The 17,705-nt window shown below is 40.2% G+C and overlaps 1 protein-coding gene across 32 annotated transcripts in view; it reads right to left on the reverse strand.

Moving 5' to 3' along the window:
- Positions 1 to 237: 237 nt before the first annotated feature.
- The window catches only part of clasp2 (cytoplasmic linker associated protein 2), a 358,037-nt gene continuing 340,569 nt past the window's right edge, over positions 238 to 17,705 (reverse strand). For all 32 annotated transcript variants that reach the window (XM_080193660.1, XM_080193667.1, XM_080193651.1 and 29 more), the window contains 5 exons: positions 17,378 to 17,571; positions 13,052 to 13,180; positions 9,207 to 9,413; positions 4,323 to 4,439; positions 238 to 1,034 (listed from right to left, as the gene is read on the reverse strand). In XM_080193660.1, the coding sequence (XP_080049786.1) occupies positions 948 to 1,034; positions 4,323 to 4,439; positions 9,207 to 9,413; positions 13,052 to 13,180; positions 17,378 to 17,571 (734 nt within the window). In that variant the 3' untranslated portion in view covers positions 238 to 947. The remainder of the gene's footprint in view (positions 1,035 to 4,322; positions 4,440 to 9,206; positions 9,414 to 13,051; positions 13,181 to 17,377; positions 17,572 to 17,705) is intronic.

Raw genomic sequence — 17,705 nt, forward strand, 5'->3', positions numbered from 1 at the left:
ATTTAAACAAAGCCATCACAGACAAGTAGGTCATCTTCACAACTGTCTACTTATTTAAAGTTACTGTTGAGTTAAAACCTGCCACACAGGCTTTTCTATCTGATGAACGTGTGCATTTTACTAGCGCTTTAGAAATGCAAACTAAATATGAACAAGTTACATACTGAGTGTGCTTGTGTAGAGCACTCCACTCCGATGCACCCTGCTTGAAGAAGGGATGATGGCATGAGTCCATTTGGTAATGGTACAAGTCTCATGCAACCTGTACCTATCCACTTAAACCTACTACTGAGAAACAGGACACACGTATGACTTGCTGCTGCTCAGCTCTTCCAGCTTTCTTCTGTTTAGTTTGCATTACTTTTATTGAGGGAAACAACAGAGCAAATTGGTGAACAGACAAGCAGCACTGGCAAAACCAGACAATTCTAGCTCCAGGCCTTGCACAACATTAAGTTACAATCCCCAAAGTTTTGTTATGGCAGCATGCACCCAAAACAAGGCAGTTTGTTACTGCTTCAGTCTGGTTCTGGACTGAATTACTGGAGACTTATCCTTTACCAATGATTTGTAAAATCTAACCAGAAATAAGTTATGAAGTTAAAGGAAATTGTAATGCTGCCGGATAGAAGCAAAAAACTTTTCTGAAGCTTAAAGCATTCCTTTTTAATCATAATTAGCATTTTATTCATATAACTGTAACACTGGTAAACATTAATTAGAAGAAACACAGAGGAGTCTGAATGAGAACTGATTTGAGTTTTATCTGGATTGACTAATACTGTTTCCTCTGATCTGGAATAAATTCTGTTGCAACAGTCACATGCAGGCTGAGGGAAGCCATTTGTTGTGTACAGCTGTGATGAATCAAGTTCCAAAGGAGAGTCTGATCTTGAAAAACTGGTTGTTCTGTCCTCAGAAGACCCATTTTAAAATAGCTGCTATCTCTAGCTTTGACCAGTGAGGTCTGACGCTGAGCCACTTGTGCTGGAGCCAGTTTGTGCACGTTTAATGTACAAGTTTAACAATTTCATCTGAAACACAAAACAAATTAAGGAATGTGTTACTTTTTCAATATATGGGATATAAACAGGACTGCAAACATCCCAGAATCTAACATCAAAAATCATGAATTCTGAGGAAAGAACATGAGGCCAATTAAAGCATAACTGCAAACATAAGCAATTCAATAAAAAGGTCTTAGTATCACAATCAAGTGCAGGAAAATGGAGATTGAGGCTTTTAAATCTTTGCACAAGTTTTTAATTATTTCACATTCCACAATTTTATTCCAAATGTTGTTACAGATAAAGAATTAATATAAAAAAGGAGTTCACAAGAGGAGGGAGACCGTTAAGAAAATGAACATTCAAATTATTTTAGAAAGACACTCCTGTCTCAAAAAATTTTAAACATTTCATCAATACACGAATCACAGATACTTCTGATAGCACAGTAACAATTATTCCCTAGTCTGAGTGACAAGCAAGGCTATAAATTAACTGGCCAGTGTTACATTGCTAACATTTCAATTTCTCACAAAATACTGTATTCTAATCTGCACAATTGGCATCAAATATGGTCTGTGAATTACCAGGTGGAATCCTGTATTTACAGGCTTCATCATACATCTGATTTTTTTTAAGAAAGGGTTTTTGGGTCATTTTGAAATTCTAAAATATCGCTTTCAATGAAATTGAAAATCAATAACAGCACAATTTCCAATTTTTTTGTTGTTGGGACGTGGGTAATGTTGGCAGGGCATATTTATAGCATGAAAGGCTGGTCTTAAAAAGAAAGGTTGAGCAGGTTGGGTCTATGCTCACTGGAGTTTAGAGAATTGAGAGGCGATGGAAACATGCAAGATTCTGAGGGAGTTTGATATGGTCAATGCTAAAAGGATGTTTCCACTTGTTGGTAATTCGAGAACAAGGGAGAACAATTTCAAAATAAGGGATCTTTCATTCAGGCAGAAATGAGAAAGAATGTCTTCTCTCAATTGTCAATCTTTTAGAATTATTTATCCTGTAGAAAAAAAGGGGAGTAGTCATTGGGTATATTCCAGGCTGAGTTAGACTTTTGGTCCGCCAGATTATCAAGAATTATGGTGAGGTCAGGCAGAAGATTGGTGTCAAGGCCACAATCAGGTCAGCAATGATCTGACTGAATGGCAAAACAGGCTTGTAGGGCAAAATGGCATCCTTGTACTCCTATTTCCTGTAGTCCTAACTCAGTACCTTGTCAGGAAACTTCAGAATGGCATTAAGTCAATTATTTAGTAAGGGACTGGAGCAACATGTAGGCCAATTCACAGGGTGCAGGCTGCCCTTGCTTGAGAAAAAAATGTACATTCTTTTCAGGTGTCAGTCTATAAATGACCAAATTTGTTGAAGTTCCTCTTGGGTATCTAGAAAAAGGGACAATTTACTTGGTCAATATATAAGAGTGATGTGAATATTCTTGGTTTGTTGGCCCTTACTCTATCTAACATGTCATTGAGCAGATTAGGGTAGTAGTGGCTGTGTTTCTCTGGGTCAGGTGGAGGGTATGTTTGGCAGTTGCTCTCCCCCAAGACATCCCCTTCTGGAGCCTTTTGGATTGATCTCCTATCTTGTACCTGATGTTCCCCCTTTTTGGTTTTTTTTCTTGTTTGGAGGTCTTGGGATGCAGCGTTAGGCCTTGGTTGGTTGTATATTGCTCCATAGGGGATTCCGTATATTGTGTAGTTCTGTTTCTGTGAAACCACATCATAATTTTCTATACTTCAGTCAAATCTCCCCTTAACCTCTGCTGTTCCAGAGGAAACAACCTGTGTCTATTCAAACATTGCTCATAACTAAAATTCTCCAGTTCAGGCAACATGTTTGTAAATTTGAATCTCCTCTAGTGTACCTTTTGGAAAGTGTGGGGAACAGAATTGCATACAGTAGCCCAGCTGTGGCCTGACCAGTATTTTAAACAGTCCCAACATAACTTTCCCATTCCTGTATTCTATGGCCTTGGTTTCCTGACCACTTTATCTACCTGTTGAGGCACCTTTAGGGGTCTGTGGTTTCACTTTCCCAATTCTGCTGTCCTGCACTAGAAGCCTGAGGAACCAGGTACACTGCACATTTCTCATCAGGCCTGGGATGGAAGAGAGAGAGAGAATTGTGCAGCTCCTGTCCTGGGTAAGTAAAAATGAACTGATTGGCATTCCCACTCTGATTACAACTCCCTGAAGTTCTAACCCAATTTTTCTAAATGAAGATGTTTCCTGAGCTTCAGAATATTTGCACTAATTTTCACATCACCAAGATTAGGCTGACTGACTTGTAATGACTCGGTCTATTCCTTTCTCCATTTTTATACAATATTCATTGTTTTCTGGCACCATACCTGTAACCAGAGTGGACTGGAGACCATTTGCAGCTTAAAAGATATTTCACCTGGGCTTCAGAATTTATCCACATTCAAAAATACTGAACCCCTTAATACTTCCTCTCTCACTGATAATTTCACCTAAAATTTCACAGTCCTCTGATGGCAAAGCTTGTATCTTCCCTCTCGTGAAAACAGACATAAATTCCCAATTACAACCAAATCTACATACTTTGCCTCTAAACACAGATTTCCCTCATGATCCCTAATAGATGCTGCTCTTTTTTTAGTTATCATCTTTATGCATCTATAAAGAAATATTTGGATTTTACTTGCTACATTTTTTCTAACACTTGAGATTTCAAAAGTTAGAATTCATTGACTCTGCAATGAAAAAAATGGATGATTTTGCTACTGGAACAGTAAATGCAAGATACGGTTGTTGGAAAGAAGAGAAAAGGACTCTTGTGTGAGACAGTCAACATAACTTGCAGAAATTCACAATGTGCAGAATGATTGTAAGGATTCTGCTCAAGTAATTTTGCCCAATTGATGATAGCTCTTTCACATTTAGAAATAGGCTATTAAACCCAGAAAACATTTCATTTTTCTTAACAGTTCCATCCACCAATCCACTCTGTCTGACTCCATTTCGTATCACTTCAAAAATGAGTCCAATTATTTCTTGAACTTATTGATATCAGCTGCTTCAATAGTTGCCACATGTATTTTGCTTCACAATTCCATTACTTTTGTGGTTAAACAAATTTGAACTCAGATCTCGCTTTTAAAACATAATTAATAGCCTGAAAGGTCACAATGTTTTGAAAGAACATTTTAAAAACTATTTTGGGCTTCTTGGAATACAAAATATAATGGAATATGAAACAATTGATAACAATAACAAATAAAAGCCATAAATGCTTTACACAAAAGATGATAAAAAATTACATTTCGTTTACCTTACTGCCAGTGAGTTGACCAAGATGGGGTTTAAGATCTTCACCAATAACAGAATAGATGGCTACAAGGCAAAATACACTTGCTTTGCGAACACTGCTCTCTGTATTGTCATAACCCTGAAAAAAATTATGGTTGACATAAACAGATTGTTTTATTCTGCTGCAACCATGCAAAATTGCATTAACCTTTTTGGATGGATTTGTAACATCTAGGGAAATATCAGCATTATATATTTTGTATAACTGCAGATAATCAGGGTAAATGAGGATAGCCTAATAAATGCCAAAATGCAGATGATTCTAAACTGAAGGTACTCCCAAAACCCCGTCCACTCACTAAGTGTCATGTGAAGAGGTCATCAGAAAGGCACAAGGACAATGCTTGTTCTGAACAAACATGAGTTGTGTGCATTTAGAAAAAATGACACACCCAGAAATGGCTGAAATACAGCTATGAAATACAATGAAAGGCGATTCTTGCTGCTGTTTTCAAGGGAACAGGAGGAGGCTATTCAGTCCCATGAGCTTGATCTGACATTCAATCATATCATGGTCAATCGCTACCTCAACCTATTTATTCATCTGTGTTTCATTTCCCTTGATACCTTCACTCAACAAGAACGGTCAACAAAAAACTATAATTCATAGTCTTGAAATTTCAGTTGACCCAGTATCTACAGCCTTTTGGGGGGAAGAGTGTGACAGATTTCCACTATATCTTCAGAATAACCCCACTAGTTTCACTCCTTAATAACCTCTAATGTTAACATTATGCCTTCTAATTTTCTAACACCCCATCACAGGTTATCTCCTCTAGTGAATCCCTTCATCATTTTAAATTCCTTGATTAAATTAAGCCTCAACCTACTAAATTCAAGGAAATAAAAAGACACGCTAATGCAACTTGCCAGGACAATTTAACAGGCAGCATATGTGGAGTGAAAAAATAATTATTGAGCAGGATTTTCCAACAGGGCCTTAGGACCTAGATCTTGCCACCAAACAAAAGTACAGAGACAGCATTTCCCAGGAGTTAGACTAGAAGACCTATTTTCCTGGGGACAAACTTGTAACTAGCTGCCTCTGTGATCACCAGAAGAGCACAGTAAAAAGTCTCACACCACCAGGTTAAAGTCCAACAGGTTTATTTGGCAGCACAAGCCACAAGCTTTTGGAGCACTGCCCCTTCATCAGGTGAGTGGGAGTTGTGTTCACAAACAGGGCATATATAGACACAAACTCAATTTACAAGATAATGGTTGGAATGCGAGTCTTTACAGATAATCAAATCTTAAAGGTACAGACAATGTGAGTGGAGAGAGGGTCAGTGAGATTTTGCAAGCCCAGGCAAGTTGTGGGGGTTAGTGTGACATGAACCCAAGATCCCAGTGTGGGGAACTTGGCTATCAGTTTCTGCTCAGCGATTCTGCGTTGCCGCAAGTTGTGAAGGCCATCTTGGAGAACGATTACCCGAAGATCAGAGGCTGAATGCCTGTGACTGCTGAAGTGTTGCCCAACAGGAAGAGAACACTCCTGCCTGGTGATTGTCGAGCAGTGATCACTCATCCGTTGTCACAGTGTCTGTACGGTCTCGCTAATGTACCATGCCTCGGGACATCCTTTCCTGCAGTGTATCAGGTAGGCAACGTTAGCTGAGTTGCAAGAGTATGTGCCACGTACCTGGTGGATGGTGTTCTCATGTGAGATGATGGCATCTGTGTTGATGATCCAGCACGTCATACAGAGGTTGCTGTGGCAGGGTTGTGTGATATCGGGGTCACTGTTTTCTTGAAGGTTGGGTAGTTTGCTGCGGACAATGGTTGTTTGAGGTTGTGTGGTTGTTTGAAAGCAAGAAGAAGTGGGGATGGCCTTGGCGAAATGTTTGTCTCAATCGATGACATGTTGAGGATGTCGTAGCTTCTCTGTTCCGGGGAAGTACTGAATGATGAAGGGTACTCTCTGTTGTGTCCCGTGTTTGTCTTCTGAGGAGGCCAGTGTGGTTTTTTGCTGTGGCATGTCGGAACTGTTCGATGAGTCGAGTGCCATACCCTGTTCTTATGAGGGCATCTTTCATTGTCTGGAGGTGTCTGTTGCGATCCTCCTCACTAGAGGAGGTCCTGTGTATACACAAGGCTTGTCCATCGGGGATGGCTTCTTTAATGTGTTTAGGGTGGAAGCTAGAGAAGCGGAGCATTGTGAGGTTATCTGTGGGCTTGCGGTACAGTGAAGTGCTGAGATGACCGTCCTTGTTAGAGATGTTTGTGCCCAAGAATGCAACCAATTCCGGAGGGTAGTCCATGGTGAGTCTGATGGTGGGATGGTACTTACTGATGTCATCAAACAGCTGTTTCAGTGATTGTTCGCCATGTGTCCAAAGGAAGAAAATGTCATTGATGTATCTAGTGTATAGCATTGGTTGAAGGCCCTGTGCTGTGAAGAGGTCTTGTTCAAGCCTGTGCATGAAAATGTTGGCACATTGAGGTGCGAATTTGGTCCCCATGGCTGTTCTGTGTGTCTGGATGAAGAACTGATTGTTGAAAGTGAAGATGTTGTGGTCCAGGACAAAGCGAATGAGTTGTAAAATTGCATCTAGAGATTGGCATTTGTCAGCATTGAGTACTGAGGCAGTTGCAGCAATGCCATTCTTGTGGGGGATGCTGGTATAGAGTGCTGAGACATCCATTGTGACGAGTGCTCCTTGTTCAACTGTTCCACGTGTGCTGAGTTTCTGTAGGAAGTCCATAGTGTCGTGGCAAAAGCTGGGAGGGGGGGTGTTCTTTGTACAATGGCTATCAGGACGCCCTCGACGTAGCTGGAGAGGTTCTCAAACAGGGTCCCATTGCCTAATGTGATGGGATGGCCGAATGTGTTGGCCTTGTGTATCTTCAGGAGGCAGTAGAGATCTCCAACAGGGGGAGTACGTGGGATGGGAGCACGGAGGGTGCTCTGATGGTCTGGATCAGAAGTCTTGATCAGTCTGTTGAGTTGAAGGGTGTGTTCTTTGATCGGATCTGCAGGTAACTGTCTGTAGTGTTCCTCGTTGTTCAGTTGTCGGTACACTTCTTTGCAGTAATCCATTCTGTTCAGTATGACGATGGCCCCTCCTTTGTCTGCTGGTTTAATGACAATGTTGCAGTCGGTCTTGAGAGCGCGGATGGCATTGCGTTGTGCTTGGGTGACATTTGGGGCTGTCTTGAGTGTGGCTGATGAATCTGGCATTGACGCACCTCCTGGCGGCTTGGGCACACATGTCAAGCTGAGGGCAGGGGCCTTCCGGAGGAGTCCAATTTGACTCTTTCCACTTCGGTTGCTGCACCGCAGATTATTTTGTAAATTGAATTTGTGTCTATATATGCCCTTTTTGTGAACACAACTCCCACTCACCTGATGAATAGTTCCTGCTCTGAAAGCTTGTGGCGTGTGCTACCAAATAAACCTGTTGGACTTTAACCTGGTGTTGTGAGACTTACTGTGCTTACCCCAGTCCAACACCGGCATCTCCAAATCTCGTCAGGAGAGGCAGCCACTTTTAAGGCAGATAGTGATCTCAAAAGTGCCTCAAAAAGGAATGAGGTTCAAAGGCCTAACATTTAAACAATAAACTCGAAGTCAAGCAGGCCCCGAATGGATGGGAAACCCTGCTGGCGGTGCTGTTTTGGCTGCAGGTTTTGCTACCATTGGCTCCTCCATGCTGCTGCAGTAAAGCCATCTCCATGGAGCATTTTCCAGTGGGCTCTCTACATTGTCCCTAAATGGGCTGCCCACCTCCATTTAGCAGGCAGTCTATTGTTACACTGGTCTCGGCTTGGGAAACCTTTTTAGGGCAGGAATGCGTGGTGAGCTCTCTGCTAAACTGGCCCTTGCAGCTTGTGAATCCCAGTTGGCCTTCTTTAAATGGCGTTAAATGGCCCTTAGCCAGTGGTGTTGACTACTAACTGCATGCAGATATCTCCAGTTTGTCTGGTCTATCAGATCAATGGCAACATGACAGCATAGTGGTTGGCACTGCTACCTCACAGCACTAGGAACTTGGGTTGGATTCGGGACTTGGGTGACTGTGTGGAGTAGGCACATTCTCCCAGTGTCAGCGTGGGTGTCCTCCCACAGTCCAAAGATATGTAGATGGATTAGCCATGTATGGAGTTACTGGGATAGGGAGTGAATCTGAATAAAGTGATCTTTCAAAGAGTCAGTGGAAACTCGATGTACTGAATGGCATCCTTTGGTACTATTGGGATTCTACGATTGTCTCAATTAGTGAAATAGTCCTCAAATTGTTACTCCAAGTAATTACCTTTTTTTTAGAAGCATTGTTAAAATACTGTTTACACGCAGCACTTTCACATTATGATCAATGTTAGAGTATTACAATTTAGTTTGGAAGTCCATGGTAGTTAAATTATTTGCTAAGGAGTCCTTCAATCAATAATTATCCTATGGTTTTGCACGAGTAGTCAAAACCAAGTGCTGTCTTCAAATCAGGCTGAGTGAGAGGGTATGTAAGTAGAAAAAGGTCATGGCAAGGGGTGGCGAGAGATGAAGAGAGAAGGGAAGAAAGTGGGAAAAGAGGGGAGGGTTGGTAGGGGAGAAGGAACAGGGAGTTAGTAAAGTGACTCAGAAAACAAAGTAGCAATCTGCTAATTTTAACATACAATGGAGATAATATTGTTCGATTAAATTGCACCACATATCCAACACATTTTTCTCAAACTGTCCAAATCGCAGTTTACATTCACTCAGTCTACAGATCATCTAAATGTTCTGATTACTTTACATCACTAGCAATAACAGGTCAGTTTTTTTTAATCCACTTAATTTACTATAACTGATTGATTTTATGTGATTTAACTTAAAATGTGTACACCATTTATATTTGCAGCATACCATTAACAGACCAGGAATAATTTCGGGCAATAGCTGGTTCAGAGTCTCCTTATGGACTCTTTCTATGATCTTGGTTTGCATTTTGATAGCTGCTAGGTTGATGGGGCATTCTGCAGTCTGGATAATAGGACAAAGCACTTTAATACACTGCTCAGGGTTGATGGACGTAGCCAGGGCTGTAGCAGCTTCTTCGGCAGCTCTTACCACCTAATGAACAATACACAGATGTTAGAATTCAATCATTCTTTTCAGCAAGCTCAATGTTGCTTTTACCAGTAGAGAAGCGGAGGACAAAAATCAGTGATAAATATATATAAAAGGTTTTAAGAATGTTGAGAATGATTGAAGTATAGCTCAATGACCCTAATTCACAGCAACACCATCTATTCATTTACTATTACTATTAATGGACAGGATGCTGCTTCCTTGCTTGCACAGACTTCTCCTCTGTCAGGCACAAGATGACTGAGCTGTTTACACTATTACACGGATAAACTGACAGCCCCTTGCAGTGTGATAACTGCTAATTTTGCCTCTAGATGCGCCCAGAACAGAGGGGGGGCCACCAGCAAGTGCCTGGGACAGAGGAGGGCCACAAGCGAGCGCCCAGGAGAGAAGGGGGGCATTAGGCCTATCCCTGGTTGCCCTCTAGGAGGAGGTGGGGACCAGCCGCCTTGAACTGCTGGAATCCCTGACGTGTAGATGTACCCAAAGTGCTGTTGTCATCAGTATTCCAGTATTTTGAGCCAGCAACAGTGAGGGAACGGCAACGGCAACATTTTTAAATCCAATGAATTTCAATGTTGAGTGACTTGGACTTGGAGGAGAACCTCCAAGTGGTTTTGTTCCCAGGTATCTGCTGTACTCATTCTTCTAAATGGTGGTGATTGTACTGTTAGGGTACAGATCAGAAACCCCAAGGTACATTATGAAGTTAGATTAGACCCCAAGTATTCGCTATTTCAGCTTTGTAAGGATATAACATGTCACTCCAGGTGCGATACTACTAACAAACTGGGAAGCTTTTATCAAAACAAATTTTACTTAACAACACAGATTAACTATAACAAATTAATTAGCTTAACATTTACCAATTGTTCAATACTTAAACACAACAATACAGTTCTGAACTGTTAACCTATCTCTACAAGTTCCAATTCAAACAATATTTCTCTTAGAGATTTAAAACTCCTCTTCAAAACCGGTTAGCAAACACAGGTACTTGTATTGGTTAACATCCTAGAGGTTTTTAAACACCTTTGGAGAGACAGAGACTGAGAAACATCTGTCTTCTCACAGCCCAAAAACAGCAACCTCCAGAGATATAGAGACAGAAAAACACATATTGTTTCTTTCAGAACCAGACAAAAACTGATTGTCTTTTTAAAACAAAACTTGCATTGTCCTTGCAAGCTTAGCTCTTCCCATTAGCACATGACTTTGTCAATCAATCTAATCAAAACCCTAGTCTGAAATCCCAAGGGAAACTTAAGTAAACATAAATGCATTATTAGGTTTAGACAAACACACCATTGGCTAAAATCAGTCATTATCTTGCATTCTCAACATGGAGCTGCACTTTTCCAGACAAATTGGCACCATGTAAAGCAGAGCTGAATTTTAAACATACCCCCTATAACAAACATGATAAATGTATATTTCTTAAAGGCAAAGTACCATCACAGAAGATTTAGAAGGTGCTGTTTATGGAACCTTAGTGAGCTCCTGCAATTCATCTTACAGATGGTACACACTGCTGCTTCAGTTGCTTGGTGGTGGCAGGAATGAATGTTTGTGGAGGAGGTAGCAATCAAGTGAATTGCTTTGTCCTGGATGGTGTCCAGATTCTTAGAGTGTTGTTTGAGCTGCACTCACCCAAGCAAACAGACAATATTCCATCACACTCTTGACTTGTGCCTTGTAGATGGTGAACAGGCTTTGGAGTCAGGGGGTGAGTTACTCACCACAGGATTCTGAGCCTTTGACCTGCTCTTGTAGCCACTGTGTTTATGTGACTAGTCCAGTTCAATTTCTAGTCAATGGTTTAAGTTTATTTATTAGTGTCACAAATAGTCTTACATTAACACTTAACCCCCAGAATGTTTACAGCAGGAAATCCAATGATGGCAATGCCACTGAATGTCAAGGGGTGATGGTTAGATCCTCTCGTTGATGGTCATCGCCTGGCAAGAATGCTACTTGTCAGTTGTCAGCCCAAGCATGGATATTGTCCAGGTACATTTGGACATGGACTGTTTCGATGCGAGTCATCAGTGAATATCCCCATTTCTGACCTTAAGATGGAAGAAAGGAATGTCATCGATGGAGCAGCTGAAGATGGTTGCAACCAAGGGTTCATGTCGCACCATCTGTAATGCCCATGACTTGCCTGGGTTTGCAAATTCTCACTTACTGTCCTGTCTGGAGACAATACACATCTCTTTAACCTATGCTAACGCTATCTCCACTCACATTGTCTGTATCTTTAAGACTTGAATAGCAGGTTAGCTGTAAAGACTTGCATTCCAATCAGTATTCTATAAACTGTGTGAGACTTTATATGCCCTTTTCTGATCAGAATCTTCTACACACCTGATGAAGGAACAGCGTTTTCTAAAGCTTGTGGGATTACTATCAAATAAACTGGTTGGACTTTAACCTGGTGTTACAAGACTTCTTAAAGTTATGGTGCACAGTGGGCAGTCCCAAGATGCACTGCCTAGCCCTGCCCCAATTACCCAGAGGCTTCAACTTCAATGGCCTCTGATCTTCCTGGGCAAGTCATCATGTCAGATCTCCACTGGTGGAGACAACTGTGATTCTCGCTGGTTAGAAGCTCAACTGACAAACAGGTAAGTACAACCAAGCCTGGACAATAGTGTCTAGGATTCGATAATGACATATTGAAATCAGCTTTGCGCCCGATACAATTAGGGGAGGCAAGAAACCAATACATTTCTGATTTTTCGCCTCTCACTCGATTGTACCATCTTGCCTTGCTGAATGACAGGTAAGAAGAGGTTGTAAGATCGAGCCCATGGTTCCTAAGGATTGCTAGTCAAGATAATTCCATTAATGCTGTTTTGATTCAGTAATATTATCAATGCTTCAAATTGACAGCTATTTTGTTCGCTAGAAGTGGAGAGAAAAAGAAAAAATAGAACGGCAGAGCCACGCAAGGTAATGACAGTAGGAGGTAAAAGATCAGCACAGCAGTATATTTTGGAAAGCTAAACTAGACAATGTGTAAAAATCAAAAGATAGGAAATTAGCTAGAAAAACGACAATTACAGGAGAGTTATGTAGAAAGGTCAATAAGAATCAGCAGCACCATTTGTTTCCTGTGACCATGGCAACTCAGTGGATGAAAAGGTGCACAGTTTTCTGCATGTCCTACTAGTGTACCACAATTTTTCTTAAATGCACAACTTCCAATTATTTTGGAGTGTACAAGACCAATGGGTTTTCTTCACACAAGGTTTTTTCAAGCTGTATTGAAAATATCTCCAGAATGGACATTATAGAAAGTTTCTTCTGCTAACAATGCTTTCATTTTCTGTACCTTAAAAAATTGCTGTCAGCCACGAGGTTTTCCCACTTATAGACCTGTGTTGAAGGACAGCTTTTTATTTGGATTAATAAAGGCAACATTATCCAAACACCTTTACCATAATTTGATTTTGCCATGCCAAAGAATATCTTAAAAAGATTGCAGATGTTCAATACATATAAACATTTTTTTGTTTGATGATCAGTTAAAGAGAAATACTTGCAGAAAAGCAGTGAAACAAATTAACATTGCCATTCCTTAATTTCCAACAAAAAGAAATCAGTGAACAACCAACCTCTTTTTGGGGATCTTTGTGGGCTTCCAATGTCCTTATAATAGTGAGTTCTGCATAATTTTTGAATCTTTCTGGCTGGTGTTTTAAAATCTCTTTTAGAACTCGCAGTGCCAATGCTCTGATTGTATGCTGTAATACCAAGAGAAAAAAGCTCAAAACTAACAAATTATCATTGCATGAACATCGAAAACAGTTGCAAAAAGATGAACGTTTTCTGAATATGAACTCCCATCAGACAGCAAATCTCCATTATGATTATTAGAAGTACAGGTGTATACTGTTCTCTTAGAGAGAAAGGATGCATAAAAAGAGAAAATCCAAAATATCTCAATATATGTTCACATCAGGCTCAATCAGCTGATTTGTGTCCCCAAGGCAAAGCACAGTGATAATATGCACATGATGTCTTTTTTAAAAAAATTAGTACCGAGACAAGGAGATTTCAGCCATGGAATTCCAGTATCTTACTTACCAACTGTTTCTCGAATAACAAAGTTTTTGCCTATTATCGTGATTGGTAATTGGTGTCAAACATTTTTCGCTATGAATAAAATTCTGCTCTAAAATTCCTTTTCACAAATTGCCATTCTGTTTTCTGGTCCTATTTTCTTGGCTTTGGTGATTGTCCCTTTGCAGAATAAGGGTCACGTGACACAGGAAACTAATCAGAGAGCAGCAGGGTGGGGGATCACCCAGGTGGGCTCAGGTTTCTGTTCCAGAAGTCTTGGGAGCTGACTGGTAGCCATGAGGCTGCAAGCCTCTATTATAGTGAGATGTAATTAAATGTTGTGGTTGTTATCTATCCAACTGGTGACCTGGAATTATTACAATGGTACTATGAAGTAATATTTTGACTTGGTCTTTCTTGATTTGTTTTAATTATACCATTTAGAATTTTGTATGCTTCTATAAGCCCACTCTGAACTATCTTCTAACTTGACAGCATAAATTAACCTTTAACAACATTTGTTTCATGTGTCTTCCATGTTAAATTTGACAATAGATTGCTATCTTTTCTGTACCCACCCTAATTCTTTTCCCCCTAACGTGATCAAGATTGAACACCATGGCCCTGATTGCGCAGCCACTAACTTAACAAATACAGACCTGTATTCTGTTATGCTAAGTTTCTGCTGGCTCTTTTTCAGTAGTATGCATTTTACAGCAAATAATTAGGAAGACACAGGGAATGCTGGTCTTTATTGCAAAGGAAATGGAATATAAAAGTAGGGAAGTTTTACTGCAGCTGTACAGCACCTTAGTGAGACCACATCTAGAATACTGTGCACAGTTTTGGCCTCCTTACTTGAAAAAGGATAAAGTTGTATTCGAAGCAGTTTAGAGAAGGTTCACTTAATTCATTCTTGGAAATGAAAGGTTGAACAGATTAGGCATTCACCCACTAGAGTTCAGGAGAATAGAGGTGATTTAATTGAAACATACAAGATTGTGAGGGGACTTGATAGGATGGATGTAGAGAGGATGTTCCCTCTTATGGGCATGACTAGATCGAGGTGGATACAGTTTAAAAATAAGAGGTCTCTCTTTTCAGACTGAGATAGAGATTTCTTTTCCTTAGTTTGTGAAACTCTCTTTCCCTGAAAGTAATGCAGGCTGGGTCATTGACTTATTTAATGCTGAGTTAGATAGATTTTTGATAGACAAGGGAAGGGGGCAGGGAGGCAGGAACCTGTAGTTATGACCACAAACAAATGAGCCATGATCTTATTCAATGGCAAAGCAGACTCCAAGGGCTCCTGCTCCTGAGTTCTTGGTTCCTATTAATTCGTCACTTAAAGGCCTCAATTAGCTGAAGGCATGAAGGCTAACATCAACCCTTCCCATTCCAAACTTAATTGGCAGAGAGTTGGAAAAGCAACAGGTTGTCCACCATGCGAATAGCAACCCCATTAAATGGCCCCGTCTTTCAGCCCACCCCAGGGGCACACTAAATTCCATCTAATAATTCAAGTTTCTCCAGTCACTCCACATAAATTTAAGTTCCTCAACCTGGTACCATTTCAGTAAGATCCTCCACATCCTTCTAAGACCTTGACACCCTTCACAAAATGCAGTGTGTAGGATTGGACGCAGCTGAGTACTAACCTGTGATTTAATATAAATCCTTGCTTTTGCATTCTATGCCTCTATTTATGAAGCCATTTTTATTGAATAAGCAATTTGGGGCAACCCGAGGAATAAAAGTTGCTAGACCAATGTAAGTTCTTTCTTTTCTTGTCAATGACTTCTACTGACTCACATTGCACACAAAGGAAGACATCGGCATCTTGTATGATGAAATTACTTCAGTACTTATATGGCTAATAATGGGTCACTTCAACTAACCTAGTACAAACTGATTGAGTACCCAAATGGAAATGTGGCGACAGAATTTGAATATGTGAAAATTGCATTTTAAATCTGACTTTAAAAACATTCATTATACTAAAAAGTGATAATCTAGTAAGGTAGTGAAATCAAAAAAACCTAAAAGGTAGTTCAATACGTATTTGATGCCTTGGCAAGGGTGAAATATTGGACGGACCAGTTTATTTACTTAATGGCTCTGTCTCCTTATATTCCCCACGATTAAAAGAAATCCATCCATCATTAATGTCTAATACTTGTCGAAGTATCTGTGCTATAATTCAATTATCCTCATTATGTTAAGTACAATGTACGAGGAAAATTCTGCTGGGGGCATTGAACTTGAAGGGGTGAAACAGATTCCTGGCTGTGCCTCTGTGTGCATGTCTGCATACGTGCGTGTATCTGAAGACAGGAGATAGGCTAAACCCGAGAAGGGAAAACTTACAAGTGCATTTCCCTACACACATTAATACCCATCAGGGCCCCAGTACAAGTTTACATTCCTTAAAATCAGACTACACGTATAGACAGTTCCAATTTATTGACCGAAAATTGGATCAATAACGTTATTTGAGGAAACTTTGGAAGGATAAGCATCAGTTTCATGGGTTTAGAGAGGGAATTCCAGATAGTAGTGCTAAGACATCTGTAAGGTCTGCCACTAAAGGTGATGGAGGAGTGGGAAGTTGGGATGCACAAAAGGCCAGAGTCAGAGCACCGATAAGCAAGGGGGGTGGGCGGGGAGGGGGTGTGCTGGGGGCGATATTAGGCTAGGAGAGTTTATTCCATTAGAAACAAACATCTGAGAATAGTGGCTCTACTCTGTGCCCTTTCCTTCTCCCCAAAATTAATTTTTCTCATGCTGCATTCACATTTTGTTCTTTCCCCCTGATCTTGGAAGTTTCTCCGAGGTCTGTCTCAAGCCTTGGGAAGAAGCATGAGCATCAATCACATCAGAACATGTGCAGTGGTTCTCAGATCAATAGTTTGAGATGCCCAAGCGTGACATACATTTGATAACAGGAAAGTAAACACATTGTTAACTTAATTCAGCTCCACAATAAAAAATTAAGTGAAAATTCCATGTGCAAAAAAATCATGATGAATTAAACTGAGGGGAAAAAAATTTATTTTGGAGCAGCAAATTGCAAGTAAACATACATTATTCCACAAAAAAGATTGTGGATTTAAGCACATGATTCCTTATAACGTGAGCTTCTGTTCTTAACTAGAAAGTAGGTGTTTTCCTCAGACAGTGAAAATAGATGGAAAGCATAAACAAAATTGATTGATTGATTCCAGGGATGAAGGGTTTGTCTTATGAAGAGAAACTGTGCAGTTTAGGCCTATACTCTCTAGAATTTAGAAGAATGAGAGGAGATTTAATTGAGATATATAAATATATATACATATATAAAAGGTATTGACGTAGACACAGATCGGATGCTTCCTCATGTGGGGCAATCTAGAACAAGAGTTCATAGTTTTACACTTAGGGGTATCAGATTTAAAAGAGAGATGAAGAGGCACAATTTCTTTCAAAGGGTCATGAATCTGTAGAATTTACTATCCCGGAGTATGGTGGATGCCGGGACATTGAGTAAACGCGAGGAGATAGACAGATTTTTAATCATAATGGGTCGAAGAGTTATGGAAAACAGACAGGAAAGTGAAATTGAGGCCGAAATGAGACCAGCTATTATCATATTGAATGGCGGAGCAGGCTCAATGGGCTGAATTGCTTACTCTTGCTCCTAGTTTTTATGTTCTAACAAGGCTACTTTGCACACCTCAAGTGCAAAATCCAAAACTAACAGGACTTGCTGTCTATCCTCTCGGCCAACAATATAACAGGAGCAAATGGATAAACTAGGAATATGAGATATATAGATATAAACACAACACACCAAAAAACACACTGAGCAGGTTAATTTGAATTAAAAAAACTTAATTAACCTCTCTGTCTCCAAGTGTTTCGAGAAGCAGCAGCAAAACAGTTTTGAAGTGTTCATCCCATACTCCTGACGACTCTTCTTGAATTGATTTAAGGAGTTCATACATTGCTGCTTTACGTTCTTCTACTCTCTCATTGTGATTGGAAAGTTCCTTCAGCAGCTCTGCAACCAAATCAGACTGGTCCAAAGAAGGATCTGTTTACAAAAGTTGAATAATTATTAATGCTTAAAATGTACAATTCTTCAATAAAATTGGTATTTTGAAAACAGAGAAATTTCAATGTGTTAAAACACAAAATTTTAAAAATGGGCATGCAGTTTCCAACGAG

The sequence above is a fragment of the Carcharhinus amblyrhynchos genome, chromosome 8 (assembly GCF_965287045.1).
Source record: "Carcharhinus amblyrhynchos chromosome 8, sCarAmb.v2.hapA, whole genome shotgun sequence".
Lineage (NCBI taxonomy): Eukaryota > Metazoa > Chordata > Chondrichthyes > Carcharhiniformes > Carcharhinidae > Carcharhinus > Carcharhinus amblyrhynchos.